Source organism: Drepanopeziza brunnea, assembly GCF_022702325.1.
Source record: "Drepanopeziza brunnea f. sp. 'multigermtubi' strain 214-2 chromosome Unknown ctg19, whole genome shotgun sequence".
Lineage (NCBI taxonomy): Eukaryota > Fungi > Ascomycota > Leotiomycetes > Helotiales > Drepanopezizaceae > Drepanopeziza > Drepanopeziza brunnea.
In genome coordinates this window covers 1,469,314-1,496,408 of record NW_027094082.1, presented here as the reverse complement: position 1 = coordinate 1,496,408, position 27,095 = coordinate 1,469,314, and the positions used below count along the sequence as shown (strand labels likewise).

Sequence of the window (27,095 nt, the reverse complement as noted above, 5' to 3'; positions counted from 1 at the left end):
AAGAACCTTTAACCTTCACAGAACCCAATTAATGAGGTTCAGAAAAAGTAAGTGGCTGTGGGTCGACGCGGGTTACGACGCTTAACCGCTGTACCACTTGTAGAAGTACACCTTATATATATCCCCTTGTTCTATTCCTGTGCTGTATCAAAGTGCGTAGCTAGGTACCTACCTACCTAGTACTTAAAAATGGTATAGTACTTCTTGGTACACCTTTTTTTTTTTTTGGATGTTACAGGTCCGTGCCCAAGCTGCTTTACTCTGCATACTCTCTCTCTCTCTCTCTCTCTCTCTCTATATCAAAACTGCAGTGTTAAATCACAAGAATGATACCCAAGCGAGGAATCCGAAAAAAAAAATCAGACTCCTCTTGAAATACTCCATCATAAAATAGGTACGCGTTCTACACCGTCAACTTCTGCGTAGTATTAGAAAATTATTTCCTCTGGTACTATTATAGATGAAACCATCTCTTGTCGATTTATAGGCCCTCCTTTTTTGCCTTTTTTTTTTCTTTAAAAAAAAAAGGTTGTGCCGATCAAGATATTCAAGGCGGACGAGTGCTACTTAATTCTTGAGGAACAGTTTTGAGCCATATTTTCACTTTGTTATAGTTAGTGTTTATGACTTGCAATAAATAGATACTTCTTTCTTTATAGCTATGATACACGTCTGTATAGCAAGGTTTTCTAAACATGTAAACTTTTTTTCGTGTCTACCGGTATATCAATAGTTGTAATTTAATAAGAGTTTTGATGAAAGTGTCCCGGGTTGGTGGTGCCGACTTGCTGCGGCAAGTCGGCCAATTTTTTCGAGTTGAATTCAAGGTAACCGACGATGAGAAGCACAACGAGATTAGGATTATTTGTATTTTTGAATTTCATTGTTTGCTTTCATTAATTACATTCAGGAAATTAGATGTGAAAGAGAAGAGAAACAGACCCTCTCCAAAGGCTACATCAACTCCTACAAATAAATCATCGGCACCACATGGTCGTTTTGTCTCTATCGAAAAATCGAAAAATCAAAAAGAGCGCCATCCTGTTTTATGCAAATCGCTAACTCCCCGCCCAAACGAAAAACAAAAAAACAAAAACAAAACAAAAAAAAAAAGGATATCATCCGCCATCAACTATCTAATCGTAACTTAAAACCCGCTGCCGCCCATGGTACTCGGGGCTATCGTGCTTGGGGCCATCGAGACCCGGGAATTGTTGCCCACGTCCATCCTGACCGACTTCCCCTTGGGCTTTGCAACCAGCACCTGGGCCGGGCAAACCACAATCTCCTCGTCGCCCTCCCCCGTGTCATCGCCCTTCTTGACGACCAACGGGAAGAGCACGATCCTTACTACGGCCTTTTGAGCTTCCAGCTCCTCGTTCGAGACAGTGTCCCCGCTGCGTTCGTTCATCAACGCGGCGTTGAAGGATACTTTGCTCGCGAGGTCCCCATTCGCATCGTACTCTGGCTGCAACGGTGGGAGCATCATGTACTCCGCACGCTGGCAGCGCATCTCGACCGAGAGGTCTACGGCCGCCTTCATGACTCTCGTCAACTGACCCTGGATCTGTGCTTCAAGGTGGCTAGGAGGCGGGAGAATCTCAGACAGTGTCTCCATAATTGCGTGCACGACAGCCTGGGTATCTTGCTCTCGCTGTTGGCGGAAGGCTTCGCGCTTGGCCAGCAGAGTGAGTGTTACTGCACGCCATTGATGGACTGCCGACGCAGGTCCAACCTCGGAGAGCGTCTTCTCCAGTGATTTGAGCTTCTGTCTCTGCTCTCTATCCATACCGAACAGGTATCGTGTGAAAATAAACTCCCACACCATCGTCATCGTCATGGACATGAAGACATCCCGACGCTTGACTCTATCTCCTAGATATCCATCGACATCCGAGCCGTCCAGTATGGCATTGTCGAGTCGATCAATTATCTTGTCGTTGTTGATCTCGCTCGTAAGTCTGCAAGCTCGCATGTCGGAAAACTTGGAGAATCGAAGCACCCATTGTTGCACATGCTGGCACAATTTCTGACAGGCATTGTCGAAGTAGTCCTCGTCTCTGATGGTGAGGAATTCCACTTCGCTGGCCTTCGACGCCAAAATTTGTCTCTGCATCTCCCGTATTTTCTCCTTCGCTGCTTCCAACTCCGCACGCAGCCGAGCAATCTCACGATCCTTCTCCATCACTGCAGTTTGTACCTCGTTCCTCACCGTAGCCTCCATACCTGCTGACAGGTTGCTGTGGGCATCGCGCATTTCCTGCAGCTCCCGCGAAGTCTGTGTATGCCGCGATTCGAGAATGGCATATTTATCCCCATGCTGGCGGGCAATTGTATGATTCGCACTTGTCAGACCCGCATTGACTTCAGTCAGTCTGCCAACTTCATTTTGTAGCCATTCGAGCGTTCGTTTGAGGCTGTCGATTTCTTCGTCTTTTTCGAGCAAGGCAGAGGGAGCGTTTTGACTCGAGTGCAACGCGCGTTCGGCTTGAGCCTTCTGTTCGGCTAGCATTCGATTGTCGGCAATCATTTGTTCCAGCTTCTGCTCGAGGTCCAGTATTTGCATACTTTGTCGTCGGCGCATGCTGTGGGGTCGAGTCGGAGATCGCGGTGAGCCCATGCGGCCTTCACCCAGGCCATCCTGTTGTCCATTATGTCAGTAATGGTCCATTGTCTTTCGCTGTATATTTTCCACTTACATAGACATCTGCCATATCTTTTGCCCGCGCTCGGCCCTCGTTTGCCGTTGGAGTTGCTGTGTTGATCGCTGGAGATGGCGTAGTCAAAGTTGCAAGCTCGGCCTCCTTGGCGAGATCCGGCTTGCTCCGTTGGCTCAGAGACCTCAGGTCTCCACTTTTCCGATCGCTGCGACGCAAAGGTGGGGTTCCTGATCGGTTGCTGGTGGCACTGTCGGGTCGCTTGAAGTCCGGAGTTCGCAGTCGATTGGTACCAGATATCGTTGATCGCTGGCTTTGAGCACTATCCGGACGCTGCTCTTGACTGACTTTCCGCGCAGCAGCAAATCCTAAGGATGCACCGGCGATCACTGCACCGACCTCTATCTCGCTGATGCCCTTGGGTCGCTCAGCTTTTGGTCTGGGGGAGGAGGAGGTGAGCTCGGAGTATTTGTCCTCCCGCGCCCTTTCCGACTTGACTCTCTCGGAAACTCTCTCGGAAGACCGCGAGGATGGGGTGTCGACAATCGTTGGCTTCGGGGTCAAGGTCACTTCTGGAGACTCGAATTGTTGCATGCGCTGCTTGATCAGATTCTGTCCCTCTGCCTTCCGGGCTCCATGAACAGCAGGCGTTCGGTGACGATCCGTTTGTGTCTCCCCCTTGTATTTCTGAGATGGAAGGAGGTCTCGGCTGGTGGGTTCTTCACCATGGTGCTTCGGGGTTACATGACGCTTCACTGGGTCCTTTGGTCTCTGCGATCGGTGAAGGTCCACCGTTTCAGTTTCCTCGTCAACAGTAGGCCACGATAGTCTGGCAATAGCATCGTCGGATGACTTGACTGGCGGTTGTGCTTTCTCGGCAAGGGAGAGATCAGGTAGGTGTATCCTGCCATCCCTAAATCGATCCTCATTACCTGCAAAACCTGGCTGTGATGGGACCGGAGACTCGGCAACGGATGCGCTGTCTTGATTGGTGTCTGCCTCTTTTGAGTGTTGATGTGCGGGCTCGAGCAGAGTTAAGTTCTCCTCATGGACAACGGGGAGGTCGGAGATCCTAGAGTGATATGATCGGCTCTTGGGTCTGGGTGGGATGTTCTCAACGGGAGCTTCTTGAAAGAATGCCTCCTTATCGCCTTCATTCTTGTCCGAGTCCCTTGTCGAGGCAGAGATGTGCCCCTGGCTGACTGGGGGTTTGTCGAACAAGATATCCCGATTGGCTTCAGGTTCTGCGGTGATTGGCTGAGCTCTAGCCGTGTCTTGAGAATCCCAAGAGTCTGAGATGCTTTGCTTCTTCTTCCCCTTTTCTTCTTTCTTCTTAGACGAGCTGACCAGGGACTCGTTGGTCGAGTCTTGGAGAATTTCCGGAGGCAACTCGCGGCTTTTTTGAACGTCGTAGGTTGGCGCAGAAAGGATCTCTGTAACCGGGACCACCTCTCTCTGTGCTGGGATGGGAATATCCCTTTCTTGTCGCTCCGGCTGGATATCAGAGCTCGGGAATGATAGTTTGGCAGTCTCCACGGGGAAGGACTGCTCCTCCTGAACTGGTGGATTGTGCTTGTCTTGGATCACATCACTGGCGATTGTTGCCGGGCCACTTACGGGTATTTCGAGGCTCGGCTGCTCCCTGACCGTCTCTTCCTCTTGCTGGGGCGGCGACCAGAATCCGTCGCTATCATCGTCCCCCTCCTTAGCTTCCTCATGTACCTTCGGATCAGCACCTTCCCATAGGGTAGGATCATCAAATATGTCATCTTCTCTAGGAGCTCGACGATCGATATCTTTCTTTTTCTTGTCTTTCTTGGAGCCTTTCTTCGCTGGAGTGGAGGACCCTGAAGCTGTACTTCTCTTGGACGTTGAACCTTCGTCAAGCGAGGGCGAGGCCTTACCGAGCAAAGAGGCGCCTGCAAAAGCTGCTCCCGCTGTGGCAAGTGCCGCAGTCTTGGCAGACGATTTTGCGTCTTCAGACTCGTCGAAGGATTCTTTCACAGGGGTCGATGCAGTAGAGACTGAGTTTCGTTTGGAGCCTCCTTTCTTGCCCTTCTTTTGAGGTCTGACGAACACATCGTCTATTGGAGTAGACTCAACTGCAGGTTCGATATGGGCCAGAGACTCGTCCTGAGCAATTTGTTCGATGACAGGGACATCTCTCTCTACTTCAGCCTTTTCAACATCATGAGCCCAAGTTGTCAAAGGTGCTTCAGCAGGATCTTTAGCTTCAGAGACAGCGTCAACAGTTCCTTGGCGCTTCCTTTTATCCTTCTTGGACACCTTTCTGGAGAGATCAACAGGAAATAGATCATCTTCCTCTGTGGGTTTTTCGATTGGAGCAGGGCGATCAGAATCAAGTAGACTCGGCTCTATATCAGTCTCCTTTGGAGCGGGTGCACTGGATTTAGGAGGGGTGCTTAGCCCGCTTTCAGAGTCAGCCCCTGATGGCTTCTTGCCTTTTTTGTTTTTCTTGTCTTTCTTCGGCACGAGTGCAAAGGCGTCCTCCTGAGTTTCCTCGGCCGGGGTTTCGATACTCTTGATTTCTGGTTGATGAACAACTTCCTGCTCGGGTTGAGTCAAAATACCTTCGTCAGATTGAAAGTCGGGTTGATTGAGGGCTGGCAAATCGTTTTTGAGAGTTGGTGTGCTAGGCTCCGGAGCTGCAACTTCCTGAATCGGCGATGAGAGTCCAGATTCCCGCTTGTCTTTCTTAGAATTCTTGCTGGTGGGCGCCCATTCGTTAACTGGCTCCTCGACAGGCGCCGAAGTTTGGTCCAAATCGCGCTTCGATGCTTCTTCGGCTGTATCGACCTTTTGAGAATCATCCTCCGTAATCGAAGAAGGCTGTTCCGGTTCAAGATTTTGCTGCTCAGGTACCGCAGTCGAGATTGGATCCGCCGGTGTTAACGGACCAGACGACCTCTTTTTATCTTCCTTCCCCTCTTTTTGCTTGACCGAGAAGAATTCATCGGTTTGGCTCTCGATGGGTTCGCTCGCTTGGGAGGGTACTTTAGTGTCTTCTAACATACGGCCGGCTTGGACGGCAGGCTCAAGAGAGACGGTCTCCAGCTCGATGGGCGGTAGGGTTTCCTCGACTGGCGTTGAAAGATCTGACTTTCGGTTCTTCTTCTTGCCTTTTTTCGCAGAGAAGGAATTCCATTCATCGTGCTCCTCGGTGGAATCTTGAGACTTTTCCTGAACGGATTCTTCCACTTTTTCTAGTATTGGATCTTCCTGGAGGGCGGGGTCAGATGAAGCGATTTCGGGCTCGACAGCTGGCAGAATCTCTTCAACTGGCGTTGAAAGCCCCGAGTTTCGATTCTTCTTCTTGCCCTTCTTGGCGGGCAGGGGATTCCATTCATCTTGCTCCTCGACGACCTCTCTGGTTTTCTCTAGATCGGGCTCCTGCTCATTGACTGACTTTGTATCAGCCTGCTGGATGGGTTCAGACGATGCGATCTTAGACTCGGTGGGTGGTAGTGTCTCCTCAGCAGGGGTTGAGAGCCCAGACTCCCGATTCTTCTTCTTGGCGGGCAGGGGATTCCATTCATCTTGCTCCTCGACGACCTCTTTGGTTTTCTCTAGATCGGGCTCCTGCTCATTGACCGACTTTGTATCAGCCTGCTGGATGGGTTCAGACGATGCGATCTTAGACTCGGTGGGTGGTAGTGTCTCCCCAGCAGGGGTTGAGAGCCCAGACTCCCGATTCTTATTCTTTTCCTCCTTCGATTGCTTGACGGAGAAAGAGCTCCACTCTTCCTGGCCCTCGGTGGCATCCTTACTCGTTTCCTGGCTAGGTACATCCGATGAAGTTCGTGGATCTTCCTGAAAAGACTCGGAAAGAAGCTGTTCGGAGACGGACGAAGGAGAGGGGTCTTCGGCAGGGGTCGATGGCCCGAATTTCTCCGACTCTTTGTTCTTCTTGGATAGCTCCCCGGCGGAAGCTCCCCAATCATCCTCTTGATCACCAACCGCTTCTTTAGGCTCATCGCTCACCACTGGTTCACTTGTCTTGCTAGGTGTGTCGATGATCGGTTCAACGTGAGTTGAGGGTTGGTCAGAAGCTGTAGATGCTTGTTCTGGCACAGGCTCAAGGGCAACATCTTCATCGATATGGGTTGACAAGCCAGATTTGCGCTTCTTCTTATCCTTTTTCTTGGATGCTGGTACAGAAAGTGAGTCCAGGTCATCAGTCTGGTCCTGAACAATTTCCTTGGCTTGCACATCTGCTGGCTGCTCAACTGGCAAAGCATTTTCCGAGGACACCAAGGGCTGTTTGATCTCGGGAGAAGGTTCTTCGAGTGGTGACTTCATGGGCGGTACTTCGCTGGGTTCATTTGGCTGCTCAGTCGATTGAAGCTTACCTGGTTCAAGATCTTCTGTGGTCGAAGGCAGAGTGGACTCCGGCAAAGATGGCAATGTGTCTTCCACCGGAGTTCCCAGGCCAGAGCTGCGTTTCTTCTTGTCCTTCTTGGCCGGTACCGAACCCCATTCGTCAACTGGGTTGTCGGTATTGATCGTCTCTTCAACCGCAGTCGCCTCGTCATGCATCTCCTTGGAAACTGGATCGCTCTGCTCAGGTGCTTCGACCGGTAACGAGTTTTCCCCAGAATTGGGTTCGGGTGTAATTGCGGGGACTTCATCGACCGGCGTTTCAAAGCCTGATTTTTTGCCCTTCTTGTCCCTTTTGGATTTCTTAGTTGGAGTAGAAGCCCACTCGCCCTCCGACTCCTTAACGGACAAGGGGGGAGCTGATGGCGAGTCTCCTGAAACGGGGTCCGGCGCAATTGGAGTCGAAGCGTCCGGTTCCTTGCCCTTCTTATCCTTTTTAGATTTCTTGGTTGAAGTAGAAGCCCATTCATCTTCTGGCTCGTTGACAGATGTTGGCTCAGCGGATGTCGATTCATCTTGCACAGAAATTCGTTCAGCCAGAGTGGAACTGTCAGATTTCTGGCCCTTCTTGCCCTTCTTTGATTTTTTGCTCGACGAAGAAGCCCACACGTCTTCTGGCTGATTGCTGGAGATTGGCGTAGCGGCTATTGATTCTTCTGGCGCCGAAATTGGCTCGACAGGAGCCGATGCATCTGATTTCTTGCCCTTCTTGCCCTTCTTCGATTTCTTGGTCGAGGAAGAAGCCTGCTCCTCTTCTGGCTCCATGGCGAATATTGGCGTGGCGAATGTCGGTTCTTCTGGGACAGGAGCCGATTCGATTGGAGTCGAAGTGCCAGATTTCTTGTTTTTCTTGCCCTTGGATTTCACGGAGGAGAATGAGCCCCACTCTTCCTCCGCTGGCTCCTGGAGGTCTTTTGCACCAGTGGGCGTCAAGTCCTCAATTGCCGGAAGTGTCTCGGTAATAGCATCCTCTGGAACAACGTCGCCAGGCAAGGGCGAATCAGTTGGCTGCGTCGGTTCAAGAACAGGTTCCAGAGGCGTCAAAACCTCAGATGGAGCTTCAGAGTCAGCTTTTGAAGCAGTCTTTTTCTTGTCTTTCTTAGATTTTTTGGTCGAGAACGAATTCCACTCATCTGCTGCTGGTTCCTCGGTGGCATCCTGGGAGGAGATGGCTACTTCCGGACTCAGGGCTCGTTCTTGGGGCGGCTCAGGCGATGTTCTATCCTCTGTGACTTGATCTACGGGCAAAGGAGTCAGCGGCTCGTCCTTCGAAGGTTCCAGAGTGGGCTCAGACGGTAAAGAAACTTCCTCCGAGTCCAGTTTAGACGAGTCCTTGCGCTTATTCTTGTCCCGCTTCGATTTCTTGGTTGGTGTGGCTTCCCACTCGTCGTCCACAGGCTCTTGGGCGGCATCTTCCAGAGGGGGCTTCTCCGACGTGGCGTCTGCAGGTGACACAGGCTCATCAATTGTCTTTGGCTCAGATATCGGATCCACTGGAGTTGAGAGACCCGAAGATTCAGAGTCCAGATTCGAAGACCCCTTCTGCTTCTTTTTGTTCTTATTTTTGTCTTTCTTGGATAGGGCATAGTCTCCGAATGAATCTTCAAGGGTATCCTCTACTTTGGGCGCAGTTTGGCTGGGCGTAATTTCTTCCTCAAGTTTTGGCTCACCGGGCACGAGAGTTTGACTTTCTTCGGTCTCGAGATTTGGGGAACCCGTCTCATCGGGCTTGGGAGAGGAGTCTTCCTTATCTTCCACAGCGTCAGAAGTGGAATGTGTACTCTTACGCTTCTTTTTGTCCTTCTTCGATTTCTTGGACGGTGTTTCGAACTCGTCGTCTTGTACATCAGGGACAGGAGCCGAGTTATCTTGCTCACTGACACCTGTGACATCCTGGGGTTCGGCCTCGGGCTGAGAAGGCTGCTCTGGGATAGAATCAAAAATGCTTCCCCGCTTCTTCTTGTCTTTCTTCGAGCTCTTTGCCGCGACTTCGAAGCCATCGTCCTGCTCGTCCGCAACGGGAGCAGGAGAAGCAGGTTCCTTAATGTCCGCTCCAGAGACAGGGCTGCCTGACTGAGCTTGAAGGTCGCTTTCGTCATTGTCTTGCCCAGGGAATGATTCATGACGGAGCAAGCTTCCCCGCTTCTTCTTCTTGGACTTCTTGGACGGGGTGAATTCCAGGTCATCTTGCGGTTCTTCTGCAACTGGATATGCAAAAGGTGCGCTCTCAACCGTAGCAGAAGCCTCCGACGTAGATTGCGAGCCAGGTTCCTCAGTTGCGGGTTCCGGAGTGTCGTCAAGAGTTTCGTTTCGGAGTAAGCCCCCCCTCTTCTTCTTTTCCTTCTTCTTCATAGACGGGGATCCAAATTCTTCCAGATTTTCATCGACTATCTCCGGTTCCGAGCTTCCCGCTGTGGGTGCCGATGTCGAAGGCTCCTCGGTGGATGCAGGCTGATCCTCGTTGTTGGAAAGATCAAGCGGCTCGTCCATCGTTGTGCTCTGCCGCTTTTTTTTGTCTTTCTTCTTAGATTTTTTGGTGGAGAATGCAAACTCATCTTCGGCAGCAGGAGATTCGATAGTCTGGGCCTCGCTAGTATCAGGCAAAGCCTCGACTTCCGTGGCAAAGATGCCCGACGCTTCACCCTCAGTCGTACTCGGAACAAGACTATCGCGCTTATTTTTCTTATTTTTCTTAGACTTCTTCGAGAACGGGGAAAATTCGTCCTCTGGATCCATGGCTACAGGCTCAGCCGAAAGTTCATCCCCGATCGCTGCAACAACAGACGCGGGCTCATCTTTTTCTTTGGCTATGATCGACTCCTGGGGAGCATCATCGTCAGGTAGAAGACTTCCACGCTTTCCTTTCTTGCCTTTCTTGGATTTCTTGGCGGAGCTATATCACGAATCAGCAACTGTTCAGCCGTAAAGCTCATTGAATGAGATCAAGAAAGTAACAAGCTGTCTCAATACCTACAGAACTGTAAATTCATCATCAATCTCAGGCGCAGGTGCAGTGGTCGACTCCAACTGCGGGCTCTCAACGCTTATTTGGAAATCAGCATCTCTGGACATCGGATCAGGCGAGGCGTCATCTTCAGTGTTGGACCGAAGCAAGCTCCCCCGCTTCTTATCCTTCTTCCCTTTCTTGGAGGAGCCAGATCCAGATTCCTCCTTCAGTTCAGGTGCAAGTTCATGCTGCTCGGCATGGATTGGCTCGTCATCTCTGGATGCAGAGAATTCAAGCGGAGCTGATGGTTCATCACCTGGAGCTGCCTCCGCGCCGGGGGCATCATCGAAGTAGTCATCCCGGGGCAATTGCTCTCCTGGGGTCCGGGAGTTGCTTCTACTTTTCTTGCCCTTTTTCTTGTCTGCCTTTTTCGCAAACTCGGCTTGCATTTGACGGGCTAGAGAGAGCTGATCTTCCTGATAGCCTGCAGCGAATCCGTCTGGTTTGGGTGCATCGGTTTTGTCAGCTGATTGCGCATAGGTTGTCTCGCTTGGTTGGGCGGCTTCCTCAATGTCGGGTTGCGGAGTCCGCGGTTCATTGAGATCCTGGTCGAACGGATCGTCATCTCGCATCGAGCCCTTTCCCTTTTTTCCTTTCTTGTCCTTCTTGTCCTTCTTCTCCTTCTTCTTTTCGGCCTTCTTCGCGAAGTCGGCTTGCATCTGGCGAGCGAGCGCGAGCTGCTCTTCTTGATACCCGGCTTCGAACCCGTCTGGTTTTGGTGACTTGGGATCCTCAATTGGATGAGCCTCTTCCACCCGAGGATCCGTGACAGGTGGTTCATCCTGCTCTTGGTCGAACGAAGCATCATCCAGCGTCGAAGCCCGTCCTTTCTTGCCTTTCTTATCCTTCTTGGACTTCTTGCTTCCAGATTCGAAATCGGCTTTTGGTGGGTGGGCAAGCTCAAGTTGATCCTCAATGATGACGTTCTGACGATCGCTAGTGCCGAGGCTGGTTCCAGATCGATCAGCATCAGGCCCTACGGAGAGACTTCTTGCGCGCGGATGTTGCTCAGGTGTATCGTCAGCGGTTCTTGATTTGGATGCCAAGCTCGGTGGTGTCGCAGGCAGACTCTGCCTCTTCTTTTTGTCTTTCTTTGAGGACTTCTTGCCGAATTCCTCCTGCAGCTGTCTGGCAAGACTGAGTTGATCATTATCGTAGCCAGCAGCAAGTCCATCCGGAGCCGCCTTCGGATGAGACTCCAACCATGGGTCATGTGCCATATCTGGTGCTGAGCTTGAGGCTTCTGTAGACAATCCTTTACTTTGAGAAGAAGGACCATCCTTGGAAGACCCTTCCCCGAAGATGGCGGCGGCACCTGAAGCAGCTGCGGCTGCCAGAAAGTATCCTCCGCTAGTGGAGCTTGGTACCTCACCGCTGAGCTGTTCACCGCCAGTCATGGGCATGGCAGCCGTGATTGGCCCACCCACCGGTGTGGGTCCCAACATCGGGGTTTCTGATGCGGGAATAATAATGTTCGAGTCCAAATATTTGAACACATCAGCTTGGGATTCATCATCAAGCGGCGGCTGGGATTTCTGCTTCTTTTTCTTTCCCTTTTTGGAAGAGGAGGATTCTTCAAATGCTTCCGGAGCGGCACTCGTTTCGGTTTCCGCAGCGGGAGACTCGTTCTGAACAGGCTCTGGCTCTTCCCATGATTGAAACTTCTTGCCCTTGTTCTTTCCTTTCTTTGATGAGGATCTTGATGGCGTCAATTCGGCAGCGTCACTCTCCCGTGGGGCTGGCGTGGGAGTAATGGCTTCGTCTTGATCCCACGAGGAAGAGGCAGACTTGTTCTTTTTCTTCTTCCCCTTTTTAGAATCCGTGGTTGCGAATTGATTATCGACGGGTGGCGCATCTTGAACAAACCCTGGCTCATTAATAGGCTGAACTTCGCGCGGAGACTCAGGCAAGGAGGACTCGACTTCATCTGCCCAGTTCATCGTAGACTTTCCCTTCTTATTCTTCCGTTTTTTGGACTCTGTGAAATCGATGTCGGCTGTGGGTGGCGTATCTTGCTCAGCATCTTGCCCATCACTTGGTGTGTCCAGCGGCTTGTTTTCAGAGGGAGTTTCAGGCAAGCTGGATTCGACTTCGTCCGCCCAACTCGCTGATGCCTTCCCTTTCTTCTTCTCGGAATTCTTGGTAGGCACAAAAGTATCACCGGTCGGGGTCTCGTCGCGAGTATCAAGTGGCGAATCCTCCTGGAAGTCGGCTTTTGGAAGTGGCTCAGAATTTCTCGGCTCTTTGGTAGATTCCTCGAAATTCTGGACTTCGGGAATCGGAATCGAACCCTCTGTAGCAACAGGATCAACTTTCGTCTCACTAGAGGCAGAAGGAAGGGCTGAATCTTCGTCCAGGGTTGTTGATCGCGGCTCTTCGACAGTAGCAGGGTTGGCAACTGTCGATGGCTGTTGAGATGGGTTCGATCCGGCCTCCTTCGAATCTGGCTCCCAATCTGGAATCGACTGGCCCTTCTTTTTCTTCTTGTCCTTTTTCTTATCCTTCGAAGATAAAGAGATCTTAATAGCCTCAGCCGCCAGAGCCGGAACTTCTGCAGGTTCGCGGCCAGCATCCAAAGTTGAAGTCGATGGTTCCTGGGCGTCTCTCTCCTCTTCGGCTTCGAATGGTGACATGGACTTGCCCTTCTTCTTCTTCTTATTCTTGTCTTTCTTGGAAGAAGAGAACACTTCAAAGTCATCAGCAGGAGCGGGGATATCATCTTCCGGAGGATCGGGAGCTTCTGGAGCTGGCGTAGCCTCTTGTACCACTGGATCCTTGATTTCCAGCTCCCAAGAAGACTTTCCTTTCTTTTCTTTTCTGCCCTCCTTTTTCGAAGGAGTGGAATCCTCGAATCGAGCAGTATCGTCGATGGCGGAGGTTTCCCCAGAAGCATCACGGCTCGTTTCGGGGGCTGGAGTTTGCAACATGGCCGGCTCTTCGTCTTCAACGTCTTCAACAAAGGCAGACTTGCCTTTCTTCTTATCCTTTTTCTTGTCTTTTTTGGACTTGGAAGTGAAGAAGTCTTCTGGTTGAGTCTCGGCTGCAGTGGAAGCAATGTCAATTTTGGCAGTCGGTAGAGATTCTTGGGCGTCTTGCTGCCCCGTCTCACCCTCGAGATCTAAAGCAGACGCGGATCTAGACTTCTTCTTGTCCTTCTTGCTTTTCTTTGGTGAAGAGACAAAAGGCTCTGACGATTGCAGATCTTCTGCTGGGCTATCAACGGGAATTTCAGCTTCTTCAGGAATGACGGGGACGGCGTCGGATTCAAGATCGCCCAGTGCTTTTTCATGAGAGACTGGAGTTTCTTCGGGAATGCTTGACTTGCTCTCTTCATTATCGGACTTGAAGCTAGACAAGTCCTCGACGGCACGAGAAACAGACGGCTCCGAATCGATGGCTTTCAAGTCACGAGAGGTTGTCTCCACTTCTTGAACTGGTGCTGGCTCCGGCAACTTCTCCTTGGCGGACTCAGGTTGGCTCTCCAAGGAGGGCTCAGCATCCCACGAAAGTGCCGACTTCTTCTTCTTGTCCTTCTTCTTTCCCTTGGACTTCGGGGTGGAGAATTCGCCGACTTGGTCCGCCCCTTGCTGTTCAATGATCGAAGTCTCGGGTGTAGCCTTTTCGCCATCACCCACTGTAGTAGTATTTGACACAGGTTCATCCCGACCAGGCTCAAGAGACGGCTCAAGAGCTTGCTGCACCACTGGCTCTTCAGTATCCCAGGCAGAAGCTGACTTGCTCTTCTTCTTGTTCTTCTTCTGCTCTTTCTTGGTCTTGGCTGATATAAACTCTCCAGCTGGCTCGGACTCAGGAACAGCAACATCCGGAACGGCACCATCGCTAGCTTCGGGAACGGAGAGTTCATCTTGTGTCGAAGACCGTGAGAGGCCTTTGCCTTTCTTGTCTTTCTTCTTGTCCTTCTTGCTATTTTTGGTGACGGAAGCCAATTCATCTTGCTCTTCGGTAGCGTATTCAATTGACCCGGAATTGTCTGCACCATCCCTCTCCTGAATATTATGCAGCATATCTCGATCTGGGGGAGACTCTTGAGATTTAGCGGATGGCAGGCCATCTTTCCATTCGTCTTTGGTCGTAGGATGACTAGAAGTTGATGCGATATAGCCAATGGCGGAAGCAATCCCTGTTACTACTGCAACTGTAGCTGCATCTTTGCCGAAGGAAATAGACTCTTGGCCACGAGTGGGGCTTGGTAAACGTGAGGATTTCCCACCATTCTCTGGACTCACCAAGTCGTCAGGTGATGACGTTACTCCAGCTTTCGGTGTTGATTGCCCGGAACTAAGAATGTCTGACGCGCTGGCTAAGGCAAAAGCTGTATCGATGGACAACGGACCGAGGCCTCGAGGCATGTCGGACCCGTTATCAAAGGCATTGCCGCTGTCAGCAAAGTCATGATGAGAGGAGCTTCTTGACGTGTTGAGACTGGGTGGCAATTCGGGAAGAGATCCATATTCCTCTTGCAGTTGAGCGTTTGAGCCTCGTCGTGTGCTCTCGACTAGGTACAATGGTTTGTACTCCTTGGTACTATCCCAGGAAGTAGGGCGGGTGCGGTGTCGTGGGAATACAATCGACTCTTGGTTGGCTTTTTCTGGTGATAGTCTTTGAAGGGAGTCAGCAAATTCATACGAATAGCTAGAGACAAATACTGACAATGGAGGCGATCTGGTGGCTTTTGGTGATGTAGAGATGGGCGCTCGGTTGCCCATCTTGAATTTCAAGGGTACCTGGCTGTGGCTGGGTGATTTGATGTGAGAATCTTGCACGGGCTTGCGAATATTACTCTTGACTCTATCCCTAGACCTGGAGGTAAGCATCAGCAGATCCTCAATAGGTAATTATATCTGCTTGCATGCGACATTTTGGAAGCGGCCGGCAATGGGAACACTTACAATCTCTCCGCCTCAGGTGTAGATGGCCGGCTCTCAGGCAACTGAGGCAAGTCATCGAGCAGCGCGGAATTCGGCGACGCAGGATCACTAGGTGGCAAAGGAAGAAGATCACCATACTGGGGATCTATAGAAGGCCTAAAGTGGCGTTGTGTAATCTCAGGGTCCGGGGCATCTTCCCCTCTTGACAGCGTATCAGAGCCCTTCGAATGAGTCCGCTCCGCGGTCTCAGTGCTATTAGTATTATCGGCTTTCGGTTGCTGATGGCGCTGAGCAGCAATTGCAGCAGCAGTAGCACCCGCAATGCCGACACCCGCGCCAAGGGTGCCGGCTCTAGCTAAAAAAGAATCCTTCTTCGAAGATGTGCTTGCAGATCTTGATCGAGACTTCTTCTTCTTCTCCCCATCGCTATAATTTCGGTCGTCATCGAATCCATTGCCGTTGCTATGGCTGTTGGAAACGGATTGTGAGAGATCGTTGACAGATACTGCTCCAATGCTACCATAGAGACTACCTGCGTCAGGCAGAGAGGTTCTTTTGGATTTCTTTTTCTTTTTGGTCTCGTCGAAGTCGTCCTTAGAGCGCTTAGGACTTTCGTCCCGAACCCCAGCCTCGGATTTTGAGCCGAAAAGCCCGGAGAAGAGTCCACCGGATTTCTTAGACTCTTTCTTCTTGCCCTTCTTGTCTTCGTAGGCATCACCAGCAGGAGCAGACGCGACTGATCTTGCGTCGTCAAAGTCGCTTGTGCCGCTTCTTGACTTCTTTTTCTTCCGAGGTTCTGGGTCGTCATATCGTGAGGTGTTAGCCGACACCACTGACCGGGACTCTCCACGATCTTCACTATTGAATATGCCACTATCTCTGGCCGAGGACCTCCGTGTGCTCCGGGAATCATCAAACTCTCTGTCCCTGCTATCCTCTGAAGGTGTGCTAGGAGGCAGAGAAACTTCAGTCGGATCATATTCGTATTGCTCACTGCGTCGACTTGATTTGTCCCTTTTCCTGCTCGAGGATGATACCTCGGAAGCAGCTCCACTGGGCGGAAGAGCGACATCGGCCGGGTCGTTGTCGTAGCCCTCGCTTCGTCGGCTTGACTTGTCCCTGGATTTCTTGCTCGAAGATGAGATCTCTGACCGAGTAGGAGACTCGTATCTTTCGCTTTCACGATTCGACTGCTTGCTAGGCGATCGCTCCAGCTCCGATGTAGATACAAGAGCTGACCGAACGGGAGAATCAAATCGCTCGCTATCCCGCTTCGAGCCCTTCTTCGACTTCTTAGAGCTTTCGGCCCATTCGTCTTGGCCATTTTGCAAGTCATCAAAAGCATCAACCGGCACCGAGACAGCCGGAGGAGGATCGCCAACCGGATCTTCGGATGTCGAGGAGCCTTTCTTGGATTTCTTCGACTTCTTGGATGTCTCGAAGTCATCAAAGGCATCAACGGGTACGGAGAATGTTCGGGGTGAATCACTGACGAGATCGTCGGAAGCCGATGAGCCCTTTTTGGACTTCTTAGGTGTTCCAAAGTCTTCGAAGGCATCAACCGGTACCGTGACAGCTTTATCGCGAGAAGAATCACCGACAATATCATCATAGTTCGAGGAGCCCTTCTTCGACTTCTTTGATTTCTTCGGGGTACTGAAGTAGCTCTCTGGTTCTTCCACAACTTCAATGAGGGCAGACGGCGATTCAGAGAACGGTATGACATCGTCAGCTTTGCTTTTTTGTCGTTGCGCAGCCTTGTCAAGCTTCTTCTGTTCCTTCTTGCTCAACTTTCTGGTTGGCTCCTCAAAGTAGGGCTCTGGTTCTGGCACAATCCCCCGAGACACAACTGGCTCCTCGATTGGAGTAGAATCGACACTTTGACGGTTGGCTGCCTTATCGCGTTTCTTCTGCTCCTTTTTGCTGAGCTTCCTGAACGATTCGTCAATCTCGGGAGGAGAAACGAGGGGCTCGTCCTTTCGTGTGGAAGCAACCTCTTCAATGACAAAGCCTTCTGAACCTCTTGTCCTCGAGACTTCAGACGGGGTTCTCCCAATATCGGTAACTGTCTCCGCGTATGGGGCTTGATATGATCCGGGCTCATGCGAGCCGGGGGGAGAGTCACGTCTGCGAAATGCGGGGTCATCGATCACAATGTTAGGATCAAAGCCGGTATCTTGAAGTCCCGCAGCTACGGTCGCAGTGAAGTCTAGATCGTCGTCAAAAGCACCGGGCATGTGGTGAGAGCTTGGAGGTCGAGAAATCTGAGCGCTGGTTGGTTTGGGGCCTGGAGAAGGAGGGCTGCGTTGTCTCTGCGAGCGTGGTGGGCTCTCCTGCCTGGTATCGACACCACGCTCTTTGCGTTCTTCCTCGACAACCACTCCGCGGTATTCCATGAGAGGCTCTTGCTTCTTACCACTGTCAGAAGGTTTGGAGGACTTGGATATTTCACTTGCGACAGTTGCTCCCAAGCCAGCGCCAATGAGACCGGCAGCGATTGCGCCCCAGCTCCTGCTAGCCGTTTGATCATCGGAAGGCTGTTGTTTCTTGGGATCTTCACGGGCTCGAATGTCCTCTCTGGATCCAATGTCTGCACTTGATACAAACTCATCGCGGTGATCGGCCGGGCTTTCGACCTCGTAGTGCTTGGTTTCATTCTGTCCCCAAGTGACTCCTTTGGATACAGCCGAAGCGGTTGGAGAGGCAGTGATATTTCCCTTCGGCCCAATAATTATGTCTGATGAGAAAGAGCGTTTCAATTCGCGGTGCTTGGGCTTAGCTGATCGAGCTGGTTCGGAGCTACCTGACTCGGAACCAGCTACTTGCTTTTCAGGGGCTGGGGTGGAAGACGGAGTTGGTCGGACGAGATTCAAAAGGGGTCGAGGTTTGACTGCGTCAAAGTCCCGTACCAGGTTCGTAGATTGAGGATTTGAGCTACCCAAGGCAAGGGAGGGAACACTGAAGGTTTGCAAGTCTCTCGGATGGTCTATGACACGGTCCAAACGAAAGTCGGCATTGGGTGGATCGTAGATTCCCTTCCCTTTGTGATGCTCCTCCATGCTAGGCGGGGTGACGATTCGGATGACTTCTTGTGGCTCGTTCTCCTTGTGGGCGTACTTCTGGACAACTGAGCGATTGGGAGAGGGGCTCCGGGAGCGGACAACTTCAGAGGCAATTTTTCTCGCCATGACAATCTCACGGTAAGCTCTGTCGGCTTCTTCTTGGATGGGATCGGTCTCAAGAGCTCTATCGCCTGGCCTGGAGTCTCGCTTGTCATAGCTTGCTTCACCCTGCCTCTCGCGTCTTCTCTCTTCGGCTCTCGTCTCCCGAAGGTGTTCGGCAGCAACGACAGCAGAGACAATAGCAGCATCGTAGGGTCCAGTGAAGTGTCTGATCTCCTGAGCCGTCGATTCAGCATCATGAACTGCACGATCCCGTACGTCTCCGGCTCGATATCGTCGTTCTTGCTCATCCCATTCATTGCGGGTATCAAAGCGGGTATCAGAACGGGCATCAGTAATCCAAGGTTCTTGTCGTGCAGTAGAGGATTGGTCCTTGGTGGACGAGCTTCGCTTACGGGACAATTCCGGTTCTTGGTCATCCCGGCCTTTTCGGCTATCAGGATACTCTTTCCGGGATTCGGACCTGGATGTAGATGACTGATCTTTGGAAGAACTTCGCTTCCGAGAAAAGTCTGGCTCCCGCTCAACAGTGACAACGGTTGGAGCAGGATCGGGTCGGTGGTTACCCTGGGAGGATTCGATCGTCCGAGTAGAGAATGTGCTGTCTGTCACTTGAAATTGCAAAGGGTCAACATAACTCGTAGGCACAGCGGCTTCACTCTTCGTTCTGATTCGGGAATCAGAACGATCGTCTGCACGCTCCGCCGCACGTCGTTCCTCCCGGCGTTTCTCACGCCTCTCCTCTTTCTCATCACGTGTCTCGCCTCGCTTCTTGTCTTTCTCCTTCTCCTTCTCCCTTTCCTTCTCCTTCTCTCTTTCCTTTTCCTTCTCCTGCCCCCTATCCCTTTCTCTGCTCTTTTCCCTCTCCTTCTCTCGACGCTTGTCTTTCTTGTCGTCGCGAGTCGGACTCGAGCGCTTGTCCTTTTTCTCTTCGCGAGTGGGGCTAGAACGCTTGTCTCGTCGTGCCTCATCCTTTGCCTCTTTCTTCTCGCGCTTGAGACGATCGCTCTCGAGGGCCTCGAGTTCTTCTTCCCTCTGTCTATCCTTCCGCTCGTCTTTCGCAGAAGAAATCATGCTGCCGATAGCAGCGGCTGCCACACCGGCAACAGCTGCTCCTGCGAGAGACTTACCGCGGCTGGAGGAAGACGAGGTAGTCTTCTTCAAGATGCCGCCCGAGTCAGATCTGGTGGGGTATATCGGCTCGTAGACGCTCTGAGAAACGGGTGTAAATGGTTTGGGGTGCTGGATCTGGATAGGAGCGGGGTCGGGTCGGATTGGGGTATATTTTTGTCGGTCCGAGGCATGGGGAGGAAGAGATTCATTCCTATCCGCCTCCGACATTGGCATAGGTGGGATCTGCTGGAGGGATGCTTGGGACATGGTATCGCTATGGCTTCGTTCCTTGGACTGAACACCCCTGTAGCTATGCTCCTGAGCAACGGGGAAGGGACCGTGCTGATAAGTGTCGCGCTGCTCCCCGAAGTCACTGGTCGATACCCAGGCCACTTCTCCAAACCCAACAGGCTGATTGACAATACCATGGAGAGAGTTCGCCGGTCCAAAGAGCCGGGGGTCGACGACGGTACTCTTCCTGCTCCTCGCCGTATGCTTCTTCTTGCCAAAGAAACCCCAGCCCCCGTCCATCTCGTCAACGTCGCCGAATGCTAGTCTCGTATCAACACTCGACTCCGAATCCGACGCAGACTCCCATCCATCTTCGTCATCAGCTCCATGCGACACCCTCGAGGGAGCCGCCCTGCGACTCTCCGCGTGAGACTGGCCGTAATTACCATGCTGCTCCCTGACAGCGACCAATTCCGGCTTCTTTCCCCCCCTCCCCTCCTTGAGGTCGCGTTTGCTCTGCTCCCGCGCAAGTCGTCTGAAGCCTTCGCCCACAGCCAGAATCTCAGCCGTCGTTCCCATCTTCCCCAGCGCACTCGCGCTGCCGCTCCCCGCACTGTCCCTTTCCCTCTCTCCCTCTCTCTCCCTCTCCCGACCTTTCTCCCCATACCGCGACGACTTCCCTCCCTCGCGGTCGCTGTACCGGTCGCTCGTGTACCTCTCGCCATACCTCTCCCGATCAATCGTCCTCCCGGCCCGGGACCGCACCCGCCTCAGCTTCGGCCGCCGCATATAGCCGCGCCCGTACGCCAGGTCCGCATTATCGCTGCTCACCGAGGCCGAGGACGAGTTGCTGTATCTCTGCACACGGCTGCTCCTCCGGCGACGCAGGCGGCGCTCCGAGGGCGCGGTGAAGAAGGTGCGGATGCCGGAGCGCTTGGGGGGGAAGCTGTGCGATATGTCGATTATGGAGGCGCTGGAGGAGGAGGACGAGGAGGAGGAGTATTGGTACGTTTGTTGTTGTTGTTGTTGTTGTTGCTGTCGCTGTGCATGGGGCGTAGCGCGCATTCTTGCGGCTTCTTCGAAATTATCTGATCGTCGTTGTTGTTGATAATGTGGTTGACCTTTGCGTCTCTTGCTGGTGCTGGAGCCCGCGGGACTCCTGCGACGGTCTGCCATCATGGCTGGTGGAGTGTGCTATGGTCCCAGGATCATTGGTTGATTGATTGGGGTCTGTTTGTTGTTGTTGTTTTTCTGGTGGTTCGGCCCGTCGAGATTTAGATTTTTGTGGGGTGGGGGGCCTGGGGGCCTGGGGGGAGAGCTGGTAAAGTGAAAGCTAGGTTGGTGGGAAAGCTGAAGGAGGATCGCTGTTGTGGCGAATTTGCTCTCTCTACGAAGTAACTTCTGCCTGAGCATGGATGGACACAGAAGAAAATCCACACCTGCAGCTTCCGAAGCCTCAGCTCTTCAAAGTTTAAAAGTATGTGTGGTGTTGTGTTGTCTTGCAGGTTGAGTAGTGGTCGCTCGTTCGACGTCAACTTAGTCAGAGAGCTCAAAATTTCTTTTTTGTTTACTTGGTTGGGCACAGGGCACTGGTAGATCCCGCTTAAATTTTTGCCAGGGCTGTTTCTATTTTCTCTCCCGAAACCCGGGACGGTGAGTCAGTTCACGTTTGATTTAACAATATAATGAGAAAGGAAGGCACTCGGCGAGATCTCTCACTTTCGACAGTCTCATTGTCATAATCGACTACTGGCAAATTGTTGGGTGGTTGCGTCGTCGCACCAGATCCGCAGCTTCGAGTCAGAGATAACAATTCACAAGTCATCTCAGCCGTCAACGTGTACTCCGTACGGAGTATGTCTGTCCGTATGGACACCTTGGCACTCGACTCTGCAGCCAACCAGCCAACTATGGTCGGTCTTTTTTTTTTGAGACCAACACATCGCATGCGGGTCGCTCCGAGACACACTACTTACTTACCGGTACCTATCACTTTTCATGTGGAGGCGGAGTGTGGAATGTGTATGTGTGTGTGTGTGGCAAATTTGGAAAAATTGAATAAGGGGAGTGGTATGAAATAAGTAAGTACACCATGAAGCGAAATGGGCGGCCAATTATCTAGCCACTGCAAACAAGCAGCATGGATGCAAGAAAGAGATCCTTTTCCTGGCACCTGTACGCCTTGGCGCCTCATGCGCCCTACCTTTCCTTCGTTACTATACATTAAAAATCGTACATTCGGGCAAGTACTCTGGATCTCACCGATCGAGAGCTTGCGATTGACACTATTTGCCATATGAACTCAATACCGATGGAATTGGGATGCTGCACACTTACCATTTGATAGTATAACCCTCGCTTCCTCAGAAGCTGATTGTGATCTCCCGTCTCCAGAACCTTTCCTTCCCCGAGCACGAATATCACGTCGGCATTTTGGACCGTCGCGAGTCTGTGAGCGACGACGACCATGGTTCGACCCTGTGCCGCGCGCTCAAATGCTGCTTGAACGAGCTTTTCGCTCTCAGAGTCTAGACTAGAGGTCGCCTCGTCTAAAATCAAGATGTTGGGGTCGCGGATCAACGCTCTCGCGATCGCGATTCGCTGCTTCTGGCCACCAGACAGGGCAATGCCTTTGGTCCCGACATCGGTCTGATATCCATCTGGGAGAGAGCTAATGAAATCATGTATCTCTGCGTCGCGGCACGCTTGGTGAAGCTGCTCCAGGCTCGTCAATTCATCAACGCCCAGCAAGATGTTTTCCTTGATCGTCCCTTGGAAGAGTGTTGGCTCTTGAGCGACCAATGATATAATTTTGCGGTACTCCTTCACATCCATATCTGTGATATTGGTTCCGTTGCAGAGAATCTTGCCTTTTTGAACGTCGTAGAATCTAAAATGGTCAGCGCTGATTTGCATATCCTGTCGGGTCAACATACCGCTCAAGCAATGAGACAATGCTCGTCTTACCACACCCTGACGGACCAACCAAGGCCGCGAACTGCCCCTTCTCGATCGTAAGATTGAGACCGGTGAAGATAGGCGTGTCCCGAGTAAGATACTTGAACCACAAATTCCTCAGCTCGATCTTTACACCGCCATGGGTATCTCGCACTTCCAAGGCGGGTTTCGAGTCGGATCCCTGTCTCGTTCGAAAACTCAGTATCCTGTTTGCTGCTGCAGCTGCCTGTGCCATATTCGGACCAAACGATAGAAGGGTCCCTCCGCCTTCAGCACCGTTGATCACCGCAATGTAGACCACGAAGAACTGCTCGGCATCATAGCTTCGATTTGCCAGTAGTTGTCCTCCATACCAGAATGCAAGAGCCATGCACAACAGCTGAACTGAGTCCGATGCAGCGAAAACAAGAGTCGTCCATCTAGCCTTGAGGAATGCCTTCTTAACGTGGTCCTGAAGTAGAATTTCGTATCGACGGGTAATCATATCCTCCATCGTCAACGCGGTCACCGTTCGAAATGCTCCTATCGCTTCGGCCGCAAACTTGGAACTCTCGGCAAACACTGCTTGGTTCATAGCCTCGAATTGGATCTCGTAACGGATTCGGAAGAAGCCTGCGATCATAATCACAGGCATTGCCACAAAGACAGTGACCATGGCGAGCTTCCAGCCATAATTAAATGCGATGATAATGCAGCCAATCAGACTAAGCACCGCTACATAAGTCATGGCCATATTCATACCCAACATTTGTTGGAGCTGGGTCGGGTCATTAGCGACACGCGCTGTAAGTGTCCCACTTGAGTTGTCTTCGTTATCGAAGAAGTCGATCGGCTTGTTCAGAATGCTCTCAAAGTACTCTTGCCGGTAGGTACATGCGATGTAGGTAGAGATAGTAGTCGAAGACCAGCTCAGGACAAAGTAGGCTAACGCACAACCCAAGGCGAGAATGAAGAACATGAGTGCCCAATGGTCTCTAGCACTTTTCAATGCCTCCTCCGTCAAGGTTGTAACGTTCAGAATCTTCGCAAAGAGAAAAGCCTGGATCGCGTAACTAGACCCTGCCGCCGCACATGCAGAAGAGAGAAGCAAATACCAAGGCCAATAGACCTTTTGTTCGTAGAAGAGCACCCAGAAACATCCAATGAAGCCCTTAGGTTTGTACGCTGTTTCGGTTTTGGCTGCCTTGTTATCTCCACTTTCAAGGCTCATAGCCTGTACCAGATTATCTTTCGCACTTTCGATGAGATCAGATTCTCCTGCAAAGTCCTCTCCCATTGACAATTTCTGTGCATTGACCAGAGCCCAATATGCACCGTTCTCATCAGCCAACAAACTGTCATGAGTTCCTTCCTCGACGAGATGACCTTTCTTTAACACAATTATCTTGTCGGCTTTCTTGATCGTTGAGAGTCGATGTGCGATGGTTATGGTTGTTCTCCCTTCGCTGACTTTATCCAACGCGGCCTGAACTAGCATTTCTCCTCGTACATCAATCGAACTGGTTGCCTCGTCCAGAATCAAAATTTTAGGTCGTTTTACGATCGATCGGGCGATTGCCAGTCGCTGGCGCTGACCACCTGATAGCTTGATGCCTGCGTCGCCGACTTGTGTCTCGTAGCCATTTGGGAGTCGTACGATATATTCATCCGCAAATGCTTCCTGACACGCTACTTCCACCAGAGATCTCTTGGTATCGCTGTCTGCATCCTCCCATCGAGATCCGATCAGACCGAATTCAACGTTCTTGTAAATAGTATCTGCTTCATATATTAGAAAACGGTTTTCGAGGTCTCCGCGTTCTGGAAGATTGCTCGCGAGCTCATCTCAAGATCTCGTGGCAAATTTCAAGGTAAAATGCAACGTACCATTGAAAATGAAAGGCTCCTGCTGGACGAGGCCGATTTGCGTGCGCCACCACTTCAGGCCAACAGTCTCTAGTCTATGGCCTCCAACCCGGATAGAACCATTCAATTTGATCGGCACAGCGAGAACACTTGGACTTTCAGCATTCGTTTCCTTCTCCCTTTCTTGATCGGTTTTCTCGTCCTTTATCACACTTTCGGGCAAAACGTATCTATCCTCGCCATCAAGCTCGTACCATCTTTCGAGGAGACAAACTATTGTACTCTTCCCGGATCCAGACGCCCCAACGATAGCAGTTATCTTTCCAGACTCGAATTGAAGATTCAGGTCATCCAGTACCTTGACGTGAGGTCGACTTGGGTAGGCGAAAGTGACCGAATCGAACAAAATGTCTTCCGCAGCAGAGACTTCAGGGGCTGTTAAACCTCTAGCTGATGGTTTTGGGGCATCGATGACTGCGAAAAAGTCAGTAGCAGCCGATGCTGCTTTCGAAAGAGCAATAATCGGAGCAGCCGTTGAAGATATTGCAAATGCCAGCATCATAACAGACATGAGAACGATCAAGATGTCCCCAATACTACCAATACCGCCTTCGGAATACAGTTTGAAACCGAACCAGAAACAAAGCGCCATCGTAGCATAGATGGCAAAAAACAGAGGCGCGAATTGGACTCCCATCATCGGGGACATCTTTACACCTCTTCTCTGCGATTCTTGAATCCAGCCCGAATATTTCTTTGCAACGCGAGTTTCGGCCCCGCAGGCGACAATCATTCGTATTGATCCCAAGACTTCTCCAGCAATGGAAGATGCTTTCTGGTCGGCATGCTCCACTTCTTTCTGCATCTTGATGGTTACAGGGACGACGGACCCGTATACAAGCGCTATGAACACTATCACTGAACTGGTGACGAGGGTCAATTTCCAGCTGTAAGTAAATGCAACGATGACTGCAGTAAACATGAGAGCCGTGAATTGAAGTATCATGCCGAACTTTTCGGAGATTCCAATTTGAAGCGTATTTGCCGTGTTAGTTAGGGTATTTGATGCTTGGCCGCCAGGGAGCGTCTCCTGTGTCGCTACTGGAAGAGAAAACAGCGCCTAGCAGGTATCAGCATCATACTGGAAGTCAAAGAGTGATGCCATGCACTTTGGGCAACAGACCTTTAGATACTCGCGACGAAGCTTTGCAGACATGCGAAGTCCAACCATTCGAAAGGCCAGCATGGAAAAGTAGGATAGCACTGATCTGCCGATGAACAAATACACAAGGTACGAGCTTTGGCAGAGTTTATCAGCTTCTGCAGCGACCTTATGATATGTTGCTGAAGTAAGAAGTTCTTACGTCTGTCTGTTCAGAGAGCTTTTGAACTGGCTCTCGGAGACGGAGGAATTTGGGATGAAGTACTCGTTGAAACTGCCAACTAAATTTCCTGTGGAGGATGAGCAACCACCACCAGTTTCCCTGGAGATAAACTACGACTTACCGAAGACAATGTTCATTAAAGGAAGCGTCTATACTATCAATTAAGATTTACCCAGCTTTTGGGATACTTCACATACCGTGCCCGTTCCTATCTGAGCAAGCGATGCTACAATCAAGAATGATCGATCAGCCAGTGTAGAATATGTGAATATTCTCTGTTAAAAGTATCAGTCGCTGTTCCATCAAGGGATGGGTGGCTAAGTACCACATAATGCGACAACCTCGTCTTGTTCTTGGCTTTGGAGGAATAGTCTGCTTGCTCTCCTCTCTCATTCGCTGCCGCGGACACCACCTGGGGGGGTTTCTCCGTGTCTTCGCCCAACATCCTATTCCTACTCCTGCTCCTAACCTCAACAGCAGCAGGGTCACCGACCTTCGCGGGCGGCTTCTTTTCTCCCATGCTGACGACGGTAGTTTTTCATGCCACTCGGTCGGAGAGGGGGTGCTGACTTGGAAGTTTTGGAAGGCGGGTTTCGATGACAAAGAAGTCGATGGTAGGTTTGGGGCTCGAATTCCAATCGGCAGAAAACAATAGCCACGAACAGGTATAGGGCAAGCAGGCAGGCGGGCATGCAGGAAGCAGGCAGGTACGACTCCGAAGAAATGGTTGAGGGACAGCACAGCGGAATTCAAGAGCAGAGGAGAGGACGGAAGCGCTGAACGGAGTCGCAGAGAAAGAAGTAGGTAGGAGATGGGCATCCTCGTGCATCAGATGACGGTGGCCTTGGCAAAATAATGGATATGTTGCAGTCGACTTGGTCCTACCTACGCTGCTTACAGAATATATCGCCCGCTCGCCAAACATACCTACCTAGACAGACAGTATACAGGAAGAAGGCAAGTTCATTGCCCAGTTCACTGGGCCAAGCGGAGGATAAGAGTCCGATGCCGAGCTCTCAATCGATCAACGTGAGGGAAGTCACGTGATTTTGTTATGGATGGACTCGACTCGGCTCTGTATACGAAGTATACGAAGTAGTATGGCAATCAGTCAACCATAAGCCTATGACATTCCTTCTGTTTTCAGCGGCTTCCGCCGGCTCACTCACTTGCTTTGGCCACGGTTCTTTCTATCGGCATGGCGCAGAAACATGGCGCTGACCGGAGATCGGATGTATTGATCATGACTGACTGACTGACTGACTAACTTGACTGGCAGATAGCGAGAATGTCGATTGAGGTACGAGGTCACCAGTCTTTGTGGTGAGATAGACAGCTATTACTGTCTGATGAACAGCAGTTGTTGTCCACTTAACGTACCGGTAAGTTGACGGGCTCGATCCTTTAAGCCTCTCCAAGACCGGGCGATG

General features: G+C 51.3%; 2 protein-coding genes across 3 annotated transcripts; both read right to left on the bottom strand.

Annotated features, from left to right (window-relative positions):
• Positions 1-1,147: 1,147 nt before the first annotated feature.
• L3040_009188 (uncharacterized protein) lies at positions 1,148-20,656 on the bottom strand (the record flags this gene model as incomplete). Its single annotated transcript, XM_066155888.1, has 5 exons — positions 1,148-2,641; positions 2,700-9,948; positions 10,030-14,682; positions 14,734-14,877; positions 14,973-20,656. The coding sequence occupies 5 exons, from the start codon at positions 20,654-20,656 to the stop codon at positions 1,148-1,150; spliced, it is 19,224 nt and encodes a 6,407-aa protein (XP_066010169.1).
• Positions 20,657-21,735: 1,079 nt separating this feature from the next.
• L3040_009187 (uncharacterized protein) lies at positions 21,736-26,185 on the bottom strand (the record flags this gene model as incomplete). Of its 2 annotated transcripts, none has more annotated exons than XM_007293940.2 (9): positions 21,736-21,762; positions 21,815-22,367; positions 22,414-24,193; positions 24,302-25,400; positions 25,464-25,578; positions 25,645-25,732; positions 25,787-25,814; positions 25,863-25,940; positions 25,991-26,185. In XM_007293940.2, the coding sequence occupies 9 exons, from the start codon at positions 26,183-26,185 to the stop codon at positions 21,736-21,738; spliced, it is 3,963 nt and encodes a 1,320-aa protein (XP_007294002.2). The 2 variants fall into 2 exon arrangements, with proteins under 2 accessions (XP_007294002.2, XP_066010168.1); XM_066155887.1 differs by having other exon boundaries at positions 25,994-26,185.
• Between the last annotated feature and the right edge of the window lie 910 nt (positions 26,186-27,095).